The 21,778-nt window shown below is 40.4% G+C and overlaps 2 protein-coding genes across 3 annotated transcripts in view; one reads left to right on the top strand and one right to left on the bottom strand.

Annotated features, from left to right (window-relative positions):
* Positions 1-861, bottom strand: part of stk10 (serine/threonine kinase 10) — a 36,683-nt gene extending 35,822 nt beyond the window's left edge. Inside the window, exon 1 of the mRNA XM_031869296.1 lies at positions 356-861. Within this exon, the coding sequence (XP_031725156.1) occupies positions 356-514 (159 nt within the window). The 5' untranslated portion in view covers positions 515-861. The remainder of the gene's footprint in view (positions 1-355) is intronic.
* Positions 862-6,144: 5,283 nt separating this feature from the next.
* The window catches only part of stk32a (serine/threonine kinase 32A), a 57,582-nt gene continuing 41,948 nt past the window's right edge, over positions 6,145-21,778 (top strand). The window contains exons 1-4 of one of the 2 annotated variants that reach the window (XM_031869107.1): positions 6,145-6,418; positions 7,595-8,102; positions 12,956-13,011; positions 14,706-14,857. In XM_031869107.1, coding sequence (XP_031724967.1) covers positions 8,051-8,102; positions 12,956-13,011; positions 14,706-14,857 — 260 coding nt within the window. In that variant the 5' untranslated portion in view covers positions 6,145-6,418; positions 7,595-8,050. The remainder of the gene's footprint in view (positions 6,419-7,594; positions 8,103-12,955; positions 13,012-14,705; positions 14,858-21,778) is intronic. The other variant, XM_031869106.1, reaches the window with a different exon arrangement.

The raw sequence follows: 21,778 nt of genomic DNA, 5'->3' as shown, positions 1-21,778 counted from the left end.
TGGGATGGTGACGCATCCACAGGTGATCGGAAGTTGTTCACACCTCCACAATGTGAACTATATGCTAAGAAAGAGGGGTACACGTGGTATGGTTTTTCTATTGTGACGCACATAACTTAAAAAAGTAAAGTGAGGTAGCATAGAATTCACAATATTTCAGACAAACTAACAATCTTTCTTGGCGGACATAGGAGTGACTTATTATAAACTTCAGTATTCAAGATAGTTTCTGTCACAACAGAGTGTTACTGAACTTGGCGACAGGTCTTACTTATCAATACAGTTTGAGATGATTAAGAACTACAAACAGGGTGCATCACTACGCTGGTATGGGTGTCTTTGAAATCGCACTCACCTTGTAGACTTTCCCAAACGCACCGTCGCCCAGCTCGCCGATAATTTCCCATAGATCGTTCGGATTGATGTCCCGGTGAACGTGCTCATACTGCTTGACTTTCTTTTTGATGTCAAGAGTAGGCAGACGGAATATTCTGCTTAATCTAGCGAGTGCCATTATTAACAACGCAACAACATAAAATACAAATAAAAAAGTATCAAAAGGCTCTACACGGAGAGCATTACGCACGGCCGTCAAAATCACCTAAATGTACCAATATTCACTTTCCGCGTTCACGAGTGAATGAAAAGACAGCTGAGCAAGTTCTTTAAAAAAAAGTTACTCTACACCGTCCATAACAATCAGGTGCTCTGAAGGTTCTGCGCTCGCAATCCCATTCACAAAGTGCTGGACGCGCGGTGACCACCTGCCGCTGGAAGCACGATGTAGTAACCGTCCGTCTGACAGCCCGCCCGAGCAACTTGTTGCTTCTCACTGTGCGTAGACGCCCCACCTCGTTACTCAACAACCCCGCCCGCTACCGTCATGGAAATGTAGTTTCTTTCAATGAACAAGCAATCGTCACCATCGCGCTGATGAGGCAAGAGGACTTCATGTCCGGGTTGGTGCGGCGCGTGTCCTCCGAGAACTGGAACAGCTGTGCCACTAACAACGCTACTAAACTTCAAGTGGAGCTCTAGGGGATGCAGCTATTAACCTCTTACCACCCCAGTTTATTGCTCTTTTACATCCTACTGCATCACTGTATTGTCTATAGTTTAGCTTTGTATTTAACAATAAATAAGTGACTCAGACTTTGGGTGATACATAATTACAGTTTAGTGTCCTGAAAGTCTTCAACGCCATAATCAATAGTTTTAAAATCATAATGTATTTGCAATGTTATTCTCTTTTCATTCAAACTTCATGCTGGCTCAACGAACTTGTTCTTCACCTGTGCAGGCGGTAACATAGCGCCTTCTAGTGGCGCATTTGGCGCAGTGAACTTGTACCCGTTGAGCATGTGGAAAACGACATGAGTGAGGCTAGTCCACAGATCCTTTACTTAAGTAAAAGTACAAATACCATAGTCTAAAAATGCTCCATAACAAGTAGAAATACTGGATTGAAAAAGTAGTTAGAATGGCCCCCTTTCAAAGTTTGATGACAGAATATTACATTATTCTGTCTTTATCACATTTTCAATGTTGCAGGTCATCAATGAGATGGAGTAAAGTAGAAGTATAAAGCAGCAGAAAACGGAAATACTCAAGTGATGTACAAGTATGTCATGATACAATGACATTGTACTTAAGTACGTTCTTGAGTAATTGTACTTAGATACATTCCTCCACTGAGTGATGCAAAGCAGTCAGACGAGGAACACCATAATCAACTAAGTGATTAATCAAGCAGTGATTAATCAAGCATTTATAATTGAATCATGCTTTGGTATCAGACTGTATGTCAGAAAAAAACATGCAATTTGAAGACATCACCTTGGGCTGCGGGAAAATAGAAACATTTTATAGAAAAAGTAATGAATAAATAAAATAGCAGATGAATCAATTATGAAAATGATCATTTGCAGCCCTATATGATCACAGCAGCACTGGCAGTTGATCATGTGTTTGAATTGTGTTTATTGGCTGAATGCTTTTTGACTACATGTAATGTTCCCTATTTAAAGTAAGGATTAACTTGCACATAGAATTAAATGTAAATATGATTACCGGATATTATGAACTTTTAAGAACACTACAACTTCTACAACCTTCTCTTTTCACAGAACAAGCCCGTTTTGCCGTCCATTGAAAGTACAGATAATGTACAAAAAACGAATTATGTGCAAACTAATGTAAAAACTTAATGTAAAAGTGGTTTTCTTTTTTGACATGAATTAATATTGAAAATATTTACTTTTTTGACATTGGTGTACTTTGCAGAGCACAAATGAGGCAATGCATACGAGAACAAAGGTACAGCCCCTATGACGAAAGATACATCTCTGTATTTAATTCGACTTACTTGCTTCATAGCACCAATAGCTACATCATGATGGCACTATTTGAGTTTCAATGCATTAAACTTATTTCGACCATTGGTCTCGTCTTACCCCGTGACATTTCTCGGACATGATGATGAAGAGCAGTGTAGAACATTTTGGGACAGCGAGACAAAATGTGTTCATATTTAGCCCACTACCGTATTATTTGATTCGATGTCATTAAATTAAATTGATGCGTAACTGTATCTAGATAATACATGAAGGAATAAAATAACTATTATCTTCAATATTGCCCTAGCTGGTAACCCTAGCGGAACATCAAAGAAATAGAAAATACAGTATAGTACACAGGACCATTGAAGAATAGATACTAAACACAACTTAAGTGTTAAAGCAAACATCTCTAAGAGTAACAACGCAGCAGCTGACTTACAGTTTCAGGGTCCCCCTTCAAATCTGCAGCCCACTGGGTGAGCTCTGACGCCATGCTCAGCACCTTGGTGTAGCACGTCGGTGGGTAGAAAGGGTAGCTTAGTACCAGCGGCACCAGAGACCAAACAAGCAACAAGTGGTTAAGACCGCCATGACTCCCTGACACCTACCGCATTGTGTCAGCGATGCACACACGCAGCCACATATGCATGTGGACAGATTTTAACACACCCTCTGTTTACTCCAAAATAACGATGGAACTGTAGAGGAAGGACAGGCGATAACCCAGTGTGTCAGATAAGATAGCACTTGTCTTTGTGGAGTATTCAAAGCTAGCTGTGATTTTTCTCCAAATGTTTTAATACTGGGAAGAAATAAATTAGTAATTCCATCAGAGAGAGAAGAATATTTAGCATGATGTTTCCAAAATCAAAATTTGCAGTGACCGTAGTAGTCAGAAGTAGCCTTTTATTGCTAAAAGTAGCAATACCACAGTATAGAAATACGTAAAACTCATGATTTTACTTACAGAGTAAAAGTACAAAAGAAGTAGTATCAATACAACTTTACAGCACCAAAAGTAAAAGTACTCATTATGCAGAATGGACCCTTTCAGAATTATGTATATCATTATATTGGAATATAAATATTGATGCATCAATGTGTACCTCATATTAATGTTGCAGCCTTTAAAGATGAGGGATATTCTAAATACTTTATAAACTACTGAGAAGCTTGTGAATTCCCCCCAAGGGATCAGATAGTCTTGTCTTATCTTAACCTACAATTATACATCATAATGTATTTGTTGACATACTTGTTGTATTATTAATCTGAATCTATCAATAGATTTATCAATAACCTAAATTATCAAATATATGTAGTGGAGTAAAAAGTGCAATATTTGTCTCTGAATTGTAGTGAAGCAGAATTATAGAAACAAAAACAAGAATTGGAGAAATTCAAGTAAAGTGCAAATACCTCAAAATTGTAATCAAATGTTTGAGTTAATGCCCTTTGTTGCTTTCCACCACTCCAGATGTGTTTCTATACATCTCTTAGTATCAATTGAGTATCGACCGATGGTTTACATACACACTGCATGATGATTTACAAAACATGACGGTGACTTTACTCCAATAGCCACAGTCCCAAACTCCCAACTCCACATATAGCGCCTCTGGAATGAAATTGTTGCATGATTCTCATATGCATTTTATATTGCAGCACATTGAGTTTACACATTGAAATGAAGTGTGCTATATAAATAAAACTGCCTGCAGGGAAGAATCCAGACAGCCCTGAGGGAGAAAATGGAAAATATAGAAATAGAAAGGCTGTGCCCTGATGCACGTTTTCCACAATAAAGCATTTCTGCATTGGGGATGAGGGTAGTGTTGATACTTTCAATATAATATTGATCATGAAAGTGATTTATGCTGTAAATGATATTCCCATTAGACCCGAGCTGAATTAACACTGGCTGCTGTCACATTATGTTACATCTTACTTATCCACTAGATGGGGCTAATTTCACAGATTTTAACTCCTTACAGCCTCCCGAGCAGTCCAGTCCAGTGTCCTCAAGCATTATTTTGAATATAATAGCTTTCTTTCCTTAATTAAAATATTAATCTAATACAACCAGGATTTATCTATGACCGATTCTCTTTCCTTTTTCTTTTGCATAAAAATACACTCACTTACAAAACTAGGACAACATTGGCACACGATGAGGCCTCCTGCATGCTATGTAGCTTTAATCCGTTTCTGTCCAGGTGTGATATGACACTTGTCTCGTCTAAAAGAAGAGTGCAACTCCTGATGCAAACTGCTGATAAGAAATTGTCCTGCTTGTGAGTGGTGCTCGTCACCTCTGTGTTGAGAGTTGAAGGTCTGTCCCCTACCTCCGTGTGAAGATGGATGGCCTGCACCGAGGGTGTCACGGCATGACCAAGAGGCATAAAGAGGAAGAAAAAGTGCAGTGTGTGCGCTGCAAGCATGTCTCCTGTCCCACCACACAGCCATTCTCCTCTCGACCTTGACCTGCTCAATTAACAGGGGACAGAAGTGACAGTCCTTATCGTGGACGGATGTGTTTTACAATTAATGGCCATGAAGTTAATGTACGATGACAGATTGGACTACAGAGTTGTGGCCCGAAAGACAGCGAATTCCAATGCGGCAAACGCATTTTCTGGTTTTATGTATTGCATATAAAAAATAGATCATTGTACTCTATTAGAGTAAGAGTTAAGTGCCTTGCTCAGCAGGACCCCAACAGTAACAGTAGCTGTTGAGGTAAGTAAGGAGTCATCCACTTTCCTCAACCATTATTTTCTTTCAACTTTTTGCTTAAATTTCCTTCTGAAAATGTATGAGTAACCTAATACTTCATGTTTACTACATTATTTCAGTTGTAGCAGTCTGTTTTGATACCAACTTTATAGAAAGGCACGGTCATATTGATATAACACAGACCTGTATGAGACGAGAAGTAATAACTTTGGGCAACTCTCACTCTATATCTGTGCTCACGGGCCTATTAGGCATACAGAGGCATATCTCGCTAAATATGAATATTAAAAGAATATTACCTTGATGCCTAATCAGATCAAATAAAAAAGCACAATAAGGTCTGTATAGACTCACTGGAACACCAGAGAGACATTACTGTATAATTGCTATTTCCATATAAGTTTAAAGGCTATTATGAGACAGCAGGCTCAGCTCGTCTATAAAGAGACTTCCCCTCATCTGGGGCCCATTGTGGACAATCTGCCCTGCTGAAGTGCCCTTAAGCAAAGTGGCAAAGCAGTGGTCTGCTCTAGGGGGCGCTGTGCTACAGCTGATCATGACCCCTGACTCATGGTTTTAACATGAAGAATTCCCTGCAGATGTAAACAAAGCAGAGTATTGTGAGGATATGCGAAATTTTAACAGTCAGCATTTATATGCTGACTGTTTTTTTTTATACCAGCGACCCTCATAAAAATGTTCAAATGTGATTGACCGTTTATAATCGTCTCTTAATCTTAGATCATAACCCAGAAGAAAATCACAACAAGGGACTGCGGTGTTTAACTGACTTTACAGTAAACTTGTGGCTATGACTGGCAGTTTATCCGTGATATTTCTTAAATATATATTACAGTAAGACTTTGAAGCTAGTGTTTGTAAAACGTTTCATTAGGGGATGCAACTTTTTTGTTTTGTTTAAGATGAGTCAATGCTAACGACAGGGGAACCTCGGCTCCACAGCTACAGCGGATCAGCTCATGAAACGTGCCTCTCCAGACGCACGCGGGTGGCCAGCGCATTACACAGGCGTCGATGTGGAGGTCAGTCCCTCACCAGTGCAACGCGCCGAGCAGTTTCCCCCCCCCCCCCCGTCACTGTGTCCTCTGTCCTCCAGAAGCAAAGGGATTTCGCATTGCACTCCGTCGGCGCATCCCGCAAGTCACGTCTCGCTGTGTGGTTCTGTTTTTTTGTTGCGGTGGGCAGGTGTCCCGGTGCGTCGTCGTCCGAACACCGAACAAGTGACGCTTTGAGCTGCACTGTTGCTCCCCTGTCGCCTCGATTCTCTGCAGCAAACCGGGCTGGAAATGGTCCCATGCTCGATTTACCAGCGGCGTTCAGAGGTAGGTGCCCACAGCTGTCCTGCGTGTGTGCATGGGGTGTGGGGGGGGGTCTTTCTATTCAGCGCATGTTTGGCCCGTTTGATCAGATAAGGGGCTCCGAGCACAATGTACTCTGCGGGGAGCTCAGCACTGCAGATCCACGCACTATAATTGTTTTTTAATAAATATATTACTTAACCCAAAAGGGATAGTGACATATGTTGTGGTGAACTTATCATACAGTGTGGGCATGACATTCATGAACGGGTTCCCCCTAGCGGATTAAATGTTGCTACGATGACTTGAACTTTGTTTATTGAACCCTAGCATGCATCTCAGCTACTCAGTTCAGTCACTCATTGTCCTGTACGATATTATGGGATGCGCTGTCATTCAGTTCTAAAGGATAAAGTAAACCTAATTGTAAAGCTGTGATATGAATATTGTATTATCATAGGAGACTAAGCTCAAAACAGACTTGCTTTCTGACAGTCCAAGAGGAATATAACATTGTAAGATGTACACCTGATTTATTTAATTTACTATGTGAATTTATTCTATAAATACATGTTTCATCAAGCAGTTTCTGTTTTTGTTTTGTTTTTTGTCCACTACTGGGACAAAACGTAGTAACTCATGAAATGTCACATCCTGAAGAGGGCAGCCTGAGGGATTCCATTTACTGTACACAATGCCAGCAAACTATAAATCAAAAGACTCCCATTTTGTGCTCTTAATGGGAAAACCGATCATCCATCACACATGCACTGCAGACGCTGCTCCACTGGGATGCGTTTCTGATTAAAATGTAAAAATTAAATAATTGATAAATGACAGATGAAGGAAGGAGGAAAGGAACTAGGAAGGGGACCTTAATATGTAAAATTAGTAATGAAAGTAATTTTACCTCATGTGCGCTAATCAAGTTGATTACTAATCAAGACCTTAATATTAATGTTACTGCTATAAGTGCTACTATTATGGATATGAATTTCAGAGCCATGTTTTTTTTTTCTTTTTGTATTTTAAGATTGAAGAAAATTATGTGTCAGTCTTTCCAGTCATCATTAGAAGCCCTGTACAAGCCATTCATGTCTCAGAGGCTCTACCTTTCTACTTGTTCGTCCCTCCCTCCCTCCCTGTCCCTCCTTCTCTCATTCTGCTGGTGGTGTCATGTTTTCCTGCCTCCCCTCACAGGTTGGACTCTCAGTAAACAGAGGGTCAAAGCCACAAACACATAATCCACCCACCTCCTGCCTGACGAGAGTCGTACGTCTGCCTGCATTCATCTAAACGACAGTGACGACAGACGGGAAACTTACACTGTAGCGGTACTGCCTCTGAGTGTGTGTGTCAGGGCTTCAGTGCCTCTAGTGTTCCTCCAAGCCCTCCACTCTGTGTGTGTGCAATGATGTGTGGTTGTGTCAAGGTGGAGAGTTAAGAGGAAGTCGGGACCCGTTCAAGTCAGCAAAACCAAGCCAGCTGCTGCGTATGTGTGTGTCAGGGATACGCAGTTGAGCACGTGAGTGTGTGTGTGTGTGTGCGTGAGGGGCTAGTGTTGACCAGGCTATGAGTGCGTCTCAGAGGGAGAGGCCGTTCAATGCTGAGTTGAGCTAAGGGAGCAGAGCAGGAGAATCTGTGAGAGGAGCAGCCATGGGGCTCGGACAGTCCAGCAAGGCTCCAGTCACCGAGGACACAGACGACGGTGAGTCTTAACACGTCCGACATTCTCTGTTGTTTCTCTACTTGTGTGACCTGGAATCTAGTGAAGGTAAACAGGGAACGTGGGTTAAACACAATGACAAGTTGACTGCCTTATCTGCAGCCTTATCAGTGTGTTAAGCTATTCCTATTAGCTAAGAAAGTAAAGTGCACTTACAGTCAACGGTTCTGACTGATGTAATGCTGATCAGGGCTGCCACGAGTCTTCCTCAGCAATTGTAAACGAGGGGATACCCCTTGCTATTGCCACAGTTTAACTTTGCCTTTGATATAGCTACAGCAGTGTGTATTTACACAAATAAACATATAGTAGAGGGCATAGAATAGAATAAAAATGCATAAAAGATATCCATGAAACTCTTCTGGACATTTGGCTTCCACGGTGAAGTATTCATATTCATGATTATTGAAAATTGCTTGAATTTTGCCAGGTTATTATCTTCTTCTTTTTTCGCCATCAAGGTCAGCATCAAACAGAGTTATGACTTTGATTGGCAAAGCTTTGTTTGAATTTATTTCCCTTTTCTTTGAGACTTGAGTAGATAATACAATGTGAATGTATCGATCTGAGGCAGTCTCTGAAATTAATTCCACTCTGGCTGCCCCCCAAGGGCTTCTAATAAGTCAGTGTTACATGAGTAACAGTGATTTAGTCAGAAGTCAGGTGGCTTTCGTTGGTGTTCCCTTACTGTAGATGTTTTGTTGTATAGTGTTTCCCAAATGACCTGATACATTTGTTTCTTTTTATGAAGTTGTAAACCAAAATATCTGTTTTCAGTTTCAGTCGATGGAGTCCATTCGTTATCATTTGAGTTTCCAGTTATTTCAAACAAATCTCCAAAAAAATTTCACTCCACCTGATGAAATCCATATCTGTGGCTTTCTCTTTTCCACTGGAGGCAAACCTCTGTCAAAGAGGAAATCATTATTCACGGTTAACCTTGCTGATTAGTCATCTAGCGTGCTGTTCTGGAAATGTCACTCATAACAGAGCGTCTCTGAACTCTCGAGTTAATGCAACAGCGCACTTTACTCACTCCTCTCTCGCAAAACAGCGTGGGCGATTTCACCGAGGGCAGGGGAATAATAAACAGAGACACATTTGTTATGAATTAGAAAAAGGCCGGCTCACTGGAAACAAAGTAATCCCCTCACGGATGAAACTCCCGTCAGACATAGGCAGCATTCTCCTTTTGACGTCAGAGGTGGGTCACTGCATGGTGAGGACACATCACGCACTCACCCCTCTGAGAAGCAATAAAGATGCAAATGTAGTTTTCACTTCACACGACTAGGGTAATATTGGCCACAGAGGTGGAATTTTTGTTTGTTTGTTAATTTAATGGTGAACATTAATAAATGTTGACATTTCAAAAAGATATTTTCAATGTCCGTAACCCTTTTCATCCATAGTTTCTGTGCTTTGAAAAACTTTGAATATAGCTGGTGGTAAAGTTGTGAAGAACAGTTTACACAAATGGTTGAGCCCTTTAAGCCTTACTTTTAGTTAGCAAGTTCGGAAAAATGTGTCTCGCTCACATATTTTACACACAAAAGATTAATATAAGAACACATTTAGAGAGATTGTGATGCACCTAATCATTTAATGCTGCTTTTGTGGCATATTGTAGTCTGCTGTGGATGAAAGTCCTTTTGTAGAGTTAAAGCTACATTTTAAATCATGGCAATGTTATACATTAGTGTTTATTTTGTAGTCTACATTGTAAATGCAGGTAAAAAAATGTACTCATAAATTTAAAAAAAGGACCAAGACAATCTTGTAACTAAACTTCAAATGTTAAAACTAAATTTCTCCCAGAAAATAATCAGAATTTCTCCGCAGAATAAATGTACAGACTGCTTTCCTTGCTGGAGTCAGTGTATACTTTGTTGTTCAACCCATATTAGTTGATTTATAGAAAGGCACACGCATGAAGGTGAACTTGTCAAGACATGTTTATCTCCTCTGAGAATGATGTGTGTACGACATTGGCTCCCTAATGTGCTACAGAGATTTTCCACTTTGTGCAACCAGGACACTCTGGTTAATGGACAGACCCTGTTTACTACTGATCATGCTTTATTCACATCACGGTGGCACATGGACCCATGGGTTCTGTTTCAGTTGTCAGAGCAACAGCGTGAGCGCTGATGTTCCCACGTTGGTGGGTCCTTAAGTGGCTTCTGTGACAAAGGCGGAGAGTGAGTGGGAAACAGTGAGACAGTGCGACCACAATGAGCTGGCTAATTTTGAAAAAACGTCATGTATGTTTTTCACAAAGAAACACTTAAACAACAGGAAAATGGCCAAATCTCTTTCTTTGTTCAACACAATAAAACTCAGCTAGTTAAACTCTGTTTAGTTCCCATGTGCTTTCTGTAATCACCTCTTGTATACTGTGTTTATATGAGTATACCAAACCCATGATTTATTTGCCCCTCATTTACATATTTTTCAGTTTTTGTACAACAAAATGAATATGAAGTGACTTGAGTGTCGTCAATCAAAATCCTTTTTTATGATTGTAAAGTTTTGTGACACAACGACACAAGACACATACCCCAATACTCACAACAGTGCCCAGCTGGTTTTAGTTATTACTTTAAAAGCATTCTCTTTTTTTTTTTTAAGATTTATGTCTTCAGAAGGATCGAATGTGTTTAGGGCTGAGTGCAACAGACAGGGTAGCAAAGTTGGAAAGTATTGAGAAACTGTCAGTAAGAAAAATAAAGAAAAACACAAGCCTCATACTTACAAATAAGTGGTCGCAAGGAGGGTCAGAGGAGACAGAAAGTTTATTTTGACTTTATTGCTGCAGTAACCTCAACCAGGCTCATTCCATAGTTTTCTAAAAGAACAGCCTTTCTTGTCCACATGAAAACTTGCAGCTGTCATTTCCAGGTTTATACACTCGGCAGACCGTTTCCGGGTTTTAACAACACCGGCTTAAGCTCAAATTAAAAGTCTCATGTCTGAGCAGACATTTGCTAATGTTCGCAAGGGCCCATGTGGACATCTCTGCAGAGATTCACATACAGAAGAAAAAATGTCCAAAACCACCCGTGTGCCTATTTTTGAGTATTTCAGAGCGTTTAGTGTTGACAGAGAGCAAACACGGAGAGCTTTTTTCAAAATTGTGTTGGCGTAGTGTGGACATACTCAGAGACAGAGACTACTTTTGACAGACAGAGAAAGACAGGCATAGACATACGGTACAGTGCAGTCACACTGAGGCCGCGAGATACGCTGATTATTTCAATACAAACCGATTAGCATGCGTCAGTCAAATTCAAATTGACTAGTTATTCAGTCAGATGGTTTCCTCAATTAGTTCAAGCCATGGAAAGACTGTCAATGTGTCAATCCCACTCATGTGCAGATTTCAATCATTACACGCTCAGTTACTTATGTGTCCATCATTCAATACAGCGCATTAAACCATTCAGAGTTCTGCTGGTAAAATATGACATTCCCCATCTCACACTTTCCCACTCTTTGTTTGCCTCACTTTCTCTCTCTCTCTCTCTATTTGTATGACTGCTTCAAACTCTCTCTCTCTCTCTAGGATCACAGAGCTCTGCCCTCTGATCCACGACCACAGCTGTCTCTCTGAAAAACCCATCAGAGTAGAATCTCCGAGTAGCTCAGCAGGAAAATTACCATGTTTATCTGGAGTGTGTGTCTGTATGTAAGCTATACATCATCTGTAAGTCTATGCGTGCATGTGTGTGTGATTGTGCATTATAAAGCGGGCCTCATATGGTCCTTTTCAGAGTTAGTTGTGTAAACACTCCAACACAGATAGTGTGAGAGGAGGAAGTGCCAGTGATACGTGACTAACAGAGCATAACATTAACTGTCACATCCAATAGATCTAGTGACTGCAGGAAAAATAGGCGTGTGTGTGTGTCTGTGTGTGTGCTTGTGAGTGTGCACGCTTTACTGTTGCAAGAGAAGCAGGTTAAGTTTATGTCCATTATGTGTGTGTGTATTTTTGTGAATGCATTGTGAATAAATGGGTGCATTTCTTTGTGTGTTTGTGTGTGTGTGTGGTCAGATAAGTGGGCACCAGCTGTTCCATCCTCGGGGAAACGACAGGGAGAGAAAACCTTCTGTCCTGGTAGTCATAGTAGCAAGGAATAAACAGCCCCATCCGCCTCCAATTGGCAATAAATGTTGCTGATAGATGGAGGGGAGTGAGATGGGGAGTTCAGCTCCGTTTTAGGTTGTGTATGTCTGTGATCATGTTCAATAAGTGTGGATACCTCCATTGGCTTCAGCTTGGTAATCTCACAGTGAACCTACTGTAACTGTACTGACACTTAGCATTCATCTATTTGTATTTATAGAAATAGATGAAGTTTATATTTTAAAGGGGTTAAAGTGGCATTTTATACATATACAGATGATGTATTTAAAGCTGATCTCTCTGTAACTTTTCAAATGTTACAGGATATATGTGTATCTAGCAGAGGAGGCTGGTCCACAGAGGCAGAGGAGGTTGCTCCTCTACTTTGGAAAGAAAAAAAATATTGGTTAAAATAAACCATATCTCAGTATCATTTATAAAATATTTTTTCTTTCTTCTTTGGAAAAAGATCCATTCCAAAAATTCTAATAAAATGCTTCAACAGCAACACCTGCAAGGTGGGCAAGAAAGTGGTGGTCCTTCTGTCCTAGTCTTCCATCAATTTCTCCACTGATATCTAATATTGATCCTGTTAAGTTGAAAAATGTACTGTAATTTAAAGAGGAACATTACAGATTTCAGGTTCAAATGTATGTTTTGTATTTAACAAAAATGAACAGAGATTTTCTACTCTTCTCTCTCGCAGTGAATTTTGACCACTTCCAGATCCTGAGGGCAATAGGAAAAGGAAGCTTCGGAAAAGTAAGTTTGTATTTACAATAGTGTCCTCATGTTACTCAAAAGTTGGAATCAGCTTCATGATAGATATATTTATAAATATCGAAAGGGGTAACTGGTTTAGTATGAACTGCAAAACATGTCGTAAATTACAAAACACACATATAACTCAAACGTCAAAACAACATTTGATAGACATTCTAACACCACAATACAAGCACTGACACTCTAATGAAGACATAAACCGGGACAACAGCTGTTCATCGCGTATTCGATGCTGCACATTAGACGCAAGATGTTACATACAATATACCATGTCCCCTCTCCGTCAGTACAATATTATCTTAGTTTGCCCTTCCACGAGATTAACCAACAGCTCTACTGAAACACATGATAGCGATCGTGTTTCCTCCTGTTGTTAAGACATGTAGTGCCGAGTAATCCACAACAGCACTCACAGAACATGGAAGCACGTATAGCGACGCACACTCGCAAGCACATGTAAGCACATATAGCGACGCACACTCGCACGCACATGTAAGCACATATAGCGACGCACACTCGCACGCACATGTATACTCTGATCGCAGACCCTCAAGGCATCTACCCTCCAACAACAGATAAGCAGTCTAATCACAGTAGATGGCAAGCTGTTCATTGGGAAGAGTGATGCGATCGGGGTTTGGTTGATTAACTGTGCCAGCTGGTCCACAGATCACTCTCTTAGATAGCAGTAATCACTGGCTTATTGATGCTTGTAACCACCAATAAATATGGAATATTACTCCTCGGCATATTGAAAATAGTGTCCATTCTCAGAGACATTGTCGAACGGGGGTAATCACATACAGTTTGATTTATACTTGTAATGACAGCTGCCCAGATTGCTACAGGTGTTATATTCTGTGTTTTGCTGCATCACATCAGAATCCTGCTACTTTTTCCCACTGATACATAAATACACTGAGTGCTGTTTGAAAGCATTTTTTATGCAATTTTGAAATATATATATATATATATACGTATATATGACTGACACGCACCGGGCAATTCTAATGCCAGCATGACGTTTCCCATCTCTAAGATGCAAAACATACGGGTGTGAGAAGTTTAACGCCTTAAGAGAGGATTACATTCCTGATCGCAGAGATTAAAGAGAAAGTTTCCTTCCAGCCTTGTTGGATGGTTATTGCAATATAGCACTTCATGTGTCACAAGCGATAAAGCTCAAGACAAACATGGATGAATGATGGAAAATACCCGACTGTATTGCAACAGTTTGTAAAAGTACATTGTTTTTCAACGTGTCAAAACAGAACATCAGCATTCTATCAATTATTACTCTTTGAAATCTGGTGAAATGATAAATCTCACAAATCTGTTGAAGCATCTTTGAAAGTATACTGATAAGCAGCAGTTTTCTATGTGTCATGCAACATAACTTACCAATGATCATGTACGGACAAAGCATGAAGGAATGATGCAGAGGAGTGGTGATGTTTAATGTGTTATCACATTGGCAGTAAGGACTACGTTATCATTTTGTATGGATATATCATCTGTTTAGAGTTTGCAGGAAGCAATATATGACTCACTATTAACAACCTTGAAAGTATTGAAGCATAAGATTGAGACACACAAGCAGAACAGAATAACTATTCAGACCATTTTGACCACTGCAGTGAAATAAAACTGCCCTTGTGTGATCTCATCATCAGGTCTGCATTGTACAGAAGAAGGACACTAAGAAGATGTACGCCATGAAGTACATGAACAAGCTGAAATGCGTGGAGCGGAACGAAGTGAGGAATGTCTTGAAGGAGCTGCAGATAATGCAGAACCTTGAGCATCCGTTCCTGGTCAACTTCTGGTAAGCCGACGTGCTTCGTGTGGTTCCACAGCACATGTTTGTGTATCACTTATGTCTGTATAAGGTTTCCTGTAAAAGGAAAATAAACTTCTACAGTGTTTAGGTACTTACTTTAGCTACTCTTTGAATTCAAACTGACTTCAGACGGCCCTAAATTGAGCCCTGATTGACTTTGATCAAATATGCACCTCCATTCCTTAATATGTAAACAAAAAGCTGCTGTGTAAACTTTTAAGTACACTATGAATGATTTCCACTGCCGCATATCGTCTTCACAAAGGCTTATATTTAACACTGTGATTACCATCAGCCATAGCAGCCTTTTGAATGATTTTGTAGTGCGCTCGGTGTCACCCATTTGATTTTTATGGTGATTGTATCCTGGCCATTAAATCAATGACTGCACAGACCCATAGGGAGGCCGTCAGCCATTAAAGAAAGCTCCGGATTGTGTTTGCAGGTGCATTCAGAAAGGTGTTGCCTACTGAAGAACACTGTCAAGCCTCCATTCGCGTCATCTCACCCCTTGAAGTTGCTAAAAGGAAAATGTAGTTTGCTCACTGATCTAAATTCAACTTTTATGTGCTCAACTCTCCTCTCAGCAGCTCCTCGTTTGCCTCATCGCATTTGGGGGTAGAGGAAGTCTTTTTGCCTTAACATTGTATATCTCAAATCAAACTGCGAGTGCTAATCTAAGATGACTCATCAGGTACTTTCAGCAACTCATTCATCATAATTTGAAAGCCCGAGCTTATTGAGCAGCAGGAGTCGTACTTTTGAGATGCCTGATAAGTATGGCTTGTTAAGTTCCTGTCTGAAAAGCGTCATTAATTCTTGATAGGCACTCACACTCTGCAACGTTTTGAGAGGAAGCCACCCTGGTTTTCTTTCTGCCAAGCAGAAAGGCAGAGAGGAGGGAATGTCTGTGCAGGGATGAAGAATAATTGCCACAGTCATGTGGTCCAGTTTTAAAAAATAAAATATTTATTGATATTTCAGTATTATTTATCATTTCTCCTTTTGATTTGGAGGTTTGCTTCTTGTTCCTTTGGGGTTAGGCAGCTCCCTTTAAACAACTCTGGAAATGTGAACAGTTAAATGTGATAATAAAAGAGAGACTTGTGGCACCAATGCTCTCCAAGTAGCTTTTCTCAACCCTTTGTCCACTGTGCCACTTTTCTGTCCTCTCGTTCCCTCCTTCCCCTTTCTCACATTTTATTTCCATATCTTTTCTGAAACACTACTACTCTGGCCAAATCAGCAGCCAATTTTTAATTACTAATTTGAGGGGAACAAAACTAAATCCATCCACTGTGGGAATGAATGAGAAGAGACTAAAAGCACAGTCAAAAGAGGAGAGGAGAGGAGAGGAAAGGACAGCAAGGTGCAGGGAAAGGGAGAGAAGGCAGAGAGGAAAAAACAACAGAAGAGGTTAACAGAGGATAGAGAGATGTGTAGTGTACAGACTCATCAGACAAACAATGCCAGTGCTTGCTTTCTTGCCTGATTGCATGCTGTGTTGGACAAAAAAAACAGTTGGAAGTTAATGCATTTGGCAGCGTAAATCCCCCTGGGTGGGGGTGATTTCCTCTAGAGATGTGCTTGGGTCAGCGCTATGCCCACTCTCTCTCTCTCTCTTCCTGTCTCTCTCACTGTGTTGAGTTGGCGTAAGTTATGATTGTCCTGAGGTAAGCGCTCAAGGTCGGAGACGGGGAGAGATTACCGCAGGCATATGAACCGCACTGAGACAGCTCCAGTACATGCGGAAAACCTGGCTTTGTTTTTCTGTCCCCTGGCCTGTCCTCTGGCCGTCCTCCTCTGTCCTCTGACCTTCCTCCTTTTCGTCCTCCTCCGCTGCTATTTTCCTCCTTCACCACCTGCTTGTCTTCCTTTCACTCTCCTCTTGCTGTCACTGCACTTGCTACCGCATGACCTCATGCGTCCGCTGGTTGTGTGCAGCAGAACAACAACGCACTTGGAAGTCAGTATGAACTTCTAAATAAGTTATTTTCCCTCCATGCAAATCTATAAAGTATGATATGGAGTACCGATTTAGAAGCATCTTCTCTGACATTAAGTGTGTGGTACGGTCAGTGTATTGATGTGCCAGCACTGGCAGGACAGCCCGTTTTGCCTGTGCTGCACTAAGTCCCACTGTGTAAGGGGAGCCCTTACTGGTACTGCAATGGCAGATATATACTCGCACTATATCAGAGACAGACACAGAGAGGGAGAGGTGGCAACCAGCATCAGACGCTGCTGTGTTCCGCTTTCAGTCGTGCGGCCTCTTTGACTGTGGATTTTGCAGTTGATTTGTTTGTTGGTGTAGGAAATGTCACAGAAGAAGTACTTCATGAAACTACATACTTGCTGTTTGTTGTGATGAATGTGTTAATCACCGGCTGTGTAATGTGTGCTATGAGAGTAGCACGTTTGTTTTCAAGCAGAGAGCAAACCGTTCGCCGTGCAGTAACACTGCAAAATTGTTTGCTAAGTTGCTGACATATTGAAATACCATCTGGTAATACAGTTCGGATCTTGAAAGAACAACTACAATTTTATAGATTTTCATAATGTTAACAAATAAATGATCTTGTTACTCCAGGAATTTGCTTGTTGAGCTGGATTTAATACTCAAACACACAGCCAAACAGATGGGATTCACACCAAAAAGATTGGCACGGATTAAGTCAATGACATAACTATGTAGATCTTCAATATCTTCCTCATGCTCTCTTGCACAAACTTGACCACAGAATAATAGTGATCTCTGACAACTTTATCTAGTGTGTGGTTAAGAACTCACAACTAAACCTGCTTTGAACAAAGTCTATAGAACACTTCATTGCTGCTGCATCTTGCACATCTGACCTCTGTGACAAATACCGCCATGATGCAACGTGGTAATGTAAAAAAGCCGTTGTGTAACTGTCAAAAGAAAAAATAAGTAAGTACATTAACAAAAGTCTGACACATTAGTAAAAGCTTCACTTGCTCTAGGGAGTCCCTTTTTTTTTTCGCTCAGTTGTTATGTGATCTCACTAATGCATTTCATTTCTATGCAGAGCAAGACATCTTTCAGTGTTATTCCCCATTCATGTGCATTTTCTCCTCAGAAAACCAAACAGAAGTGACATAATGTCTCACAAAGGCGATGATTTCTTTAAGAAACTGAGAGAAGACTCCCTCCAAGCGTCCTGACATAAAAGCTCTAGTTCACCAGATATGCTGTATGGTACGGGCACTACAGTGTGCTTAGGTATAGGGTACTTAAATGAATAGCGTAAGATAACAAAAGCATAATCCAGACTCTATTACTTCAAGTAAGCAATAGTAAGATCTGCTTGTACCTAAGGTACAATCTATATCCTAATGTATTTGTAAAATATGCACATCGCACTACTTTTACTTTTAGCCTCACACTAGAAAGCAGCACGTCAGCATGTCAAGTATATCGCCCGATGTCAAGGTGACCCGGTATAATGGAAGATCATTATCAGGAGTGCTGAGAATAAGTAAACATCATGATTAACTACTGTTATTAAGCTGTTATGTTACCATATTAGAAGTAAAAAAAGCAAAAGTAAAAGCAAAAAGTAAATATTTTAAAATATGCTTACTGGTTAACTATAACTGGATTTATATTTTATATGTGAGATCCTTCATATCCCGTGCTTTGTTTGGGATGTGTGTATGTATTTTTGCAAGAGAGTGGATCCATGCGTGCGTGTGTGTTCTCAGGCAGCATTAGACACAGATTGATGGGAGCTGTCAGTCAATGGAGGTGTTGGGAGATGGGGGTGGGAGGAAGGTCGGAGGGCTGTCGGCATCGATCCAACATTTCACAGTTTGAGCCGTTGGCTGGCTGTGTCCGTTTCAGCAAAGGGTTTTGGTCAGCACGTGCGTGTGGAAACGTGTGTGCACGTATATGGATAGTACGTATGTATGTATGTCTAATCACGCTAATTGCAATAGCTTGTGTTACATAGTCGTGATTAGTCATTTTATTACTGAGATTTACTGATGTTGATTTTCTGCTGTGGGCATTCAATCAATGGATGCTAAGTAACATGTTTAGATTGAGCAGGTTTTTGTTATTTTACCTCATAAAACGGTATTCAGGTTATGGATGACAGGTTACTGAGAGGGGAAAACAAAAAAGTCACATATCAACCACACGCCATCCACCCAAATTATTATTTTCTCTGATTTAGAGACCTGCCCCCGCATGGACACTTCACTCCTCCTCTTGTTGCTTTTGAAATGATGGTGTTGTATTGATGTATGGGTGTTCTATTTGACAATTTACTTTCATGATTAGAGATGATTAGCTAACTGTAGTTATGAACCTGACAGAGGAAACAGAAGTTACACTGCTGTTCCTCATGCGTAAACGACCACAGCGTCAATAGCAATATGCTGCAGAGTAAAATGTTCATGTTTTAGAGAGTGAAATCAATATTTTCTTCAATAATTATGCATTATTTCATCCAGCAGCAACCAATCCACTATTAATCAGAATGTTAATTTTTATGATCCGTGCGGCTATAACTGCAATCCGCGCATCTCTAGTGCACAAGTACTGAAAAAGTGAGTTTTTTTATATGTCCCCTTCAAGCAGTACAATATCACTAGATTTAATGAATGACTTCTCTTTTCAGATAGGGCATATGTTTAGGAATATTGCCAATATTGCCATTACTTTTAAAGAAGCTATGAGAACTATCTTTCTTGATTTAAGGATAGTAATCTACTTTAGAATAGAATAATTTGCATGTCTGAAGAGAAACTGAATTTATTACAAGTCATTACATTTTTATAACTTTATACTGCAGCAGTTTTATTATTATTTGAATTAACCGTGTGGCCTTAAATGTCACAACTGCTACCGTTGAAAGAGGGAAAGGAGTTATTTTTGTAAGGACACAGTACCAACAGCTTCTGAGCCCCTGTGGTTTCTGGAGACTTCCATTACTGAAGTGGCCTGGGGGTACCTGTGTCTCTAAAAGCTCCATGCAGGATGCTCTTCCATCAGACTGACTGCCTGGAGGCCCCCAACAGGTCACATTGAAACGCATGTGTGGCGGAGCAGATACAGACAGTGAAAGAAAGACAAAATGAGAAGGAGAGAGAGACGGAGGAAAAAGTGGGACAACTAGAGGACAAGAGAGACAGAGAAAGGACAAGAGTGAACAAGCCAGCTGTAGGGATAGGGAAAGCAGATGCCAGCAAGGCTAATACGAAGTCTGCACCATTTCAACATAATGTACAAGTGCTAATCTGCAGTCTGACTGCTGGTTCTTTACTCTCCACCCAAAATGCTGGTCGAGGCGTCAGCTGCTAATGATGCTTGAGAACTTGTTCTGTCGCTGTCTGTCTTAGCCCAATGCAGCTGCAAAATACAAATGGAGACAGTCAACAATGTAGTGCTGCAATGTAGATTATTTTCCACTTCATACTTGCTCATCCGTTTTTATTTCTTTATTTCTATAACCTTTATTATTTTGCTTGTTATGATGTTGTTGATATTAGTTATTAGTTATAAAAATGGGAATACGCTCTTGGGCTTTATTGTGTTTTATCCTTTGGACAAAATGTAGTCGATGACATGATGCCATCTGGTGAGGTTGTGAACATACTATTGATTTATATAAGTCATATATTTCTCTTTTAAAATGTTGTCAATAAAAAATAAAAATATTCAATTCCATTCCAACACCAGCAGCAGCAGCAGCAGTAGCTTCAGTGCTCTGTCTGTGTCCACACAGGATGCATTCAGGCACAGTATTGAGTGGAGGTAAATGCACAGCTTCAACATGAAACAGACTCCTATAAATCACATTAGTCACACAGAGCACGTATGTTGTCATATTAATGGTAACTTGGGTAACTTTCTGTGACCCTGCGCTCACTTGTGACAAACAACTTTGTCTAATTTATTTTGACAGCAGTGGCAGCAGGGCAGTGGAGACTTCATTCATATTCAAACACCTAAATACTGAGTCGCCATGTGTCACCACAACAAGAGAGAAAGAGAGAGAGCACTTGCTTTCAGAAGAAATGGGGCTTTTATTGTCATAGTAAACCAATTTACACTCTAAGTAGAGTGGATATATTGCTGAAATAGCATAGAATAACAAGCTGAATTAGCACCGGGTCAGTCAGATGTTGATTTACTGCTATGATATCTAATATGTAGTATGTACAAAGCACAAAAAAGGATTAATACGTGAAATAATGTTCACTTATGCAGATAGTCAAGTGCTGAAGAAGCAACACTTACTTGGAGGTGTTGACTTTGTGTATATATCTACAAATTTCAACTATGTACTGTGTGTGTGTGTGTTAGTGTGTGTTTTTACTTGGAAAAATGTCTGCTTGCATATGTGTAGACCTATGTCTGTTCCTATGTTCTTTTCAAGACTTATGAAACAAAGTTTAATTCAAAAGTAGCTAACTCAAACAACAGGTAGGTGGGTGGCAATATAAGCATACCTTGGTCAACGTAGCCTCATACAATGGGTCGTATGATATCTTACAAAAAGCTTCTAGTTTTTTCGTGCCTTTTCCTACGAAAGTTTCACATGGGGAACAAACAGCGGTGTCTGGTGTGAAAGATCGGTGTTTGTTGGACCCATACACAGACCCTTCCGCCCGCCTGGCGAGGGCTTTTGCGATCTTTATACTTCTTAGTTCATGACTACGTGGATAACATACAGAATTATTTCTTGGATCTCGACAAACGCTGGATGAGAACAGCCTGCCTGGGTACACATGCATGCATCTGTGTGTGTACATTACAGTAATCAGAGTGCATACCCTCTGTATGCCAGCTTTGTTTTTGAGCAACCATGTGAGCGATTGCGGTGAGTCGGTCAGTTTGTTTGCTCTTAAGACAGAACAACTTCCCCCGACAATGAC

The sequence above is a fragment of the Anarrhichthys ocellatus genome, unplaced genomic scaffold (assembly GCF_004355925.1).
Source record: "Anarrhichthys ocellatus isolate YVR2014 unplaced genomic scaffold, GSC_Weel_1.0 scaffold46, whole genome shotgun sequence".
NCBI classification, from domain to species: domain Eukaryota; kingdom Metazoa; phylum Chordata; class Actinopteri; order Perciformes; family Anarhichadidae; genus Anarrhichthys; species Anarrhichthys ocellatus.
Note: the sequence above shows the minus strand (reverse complement) of the source record. Positions and strands in the feature narration are given on the sequence as shown.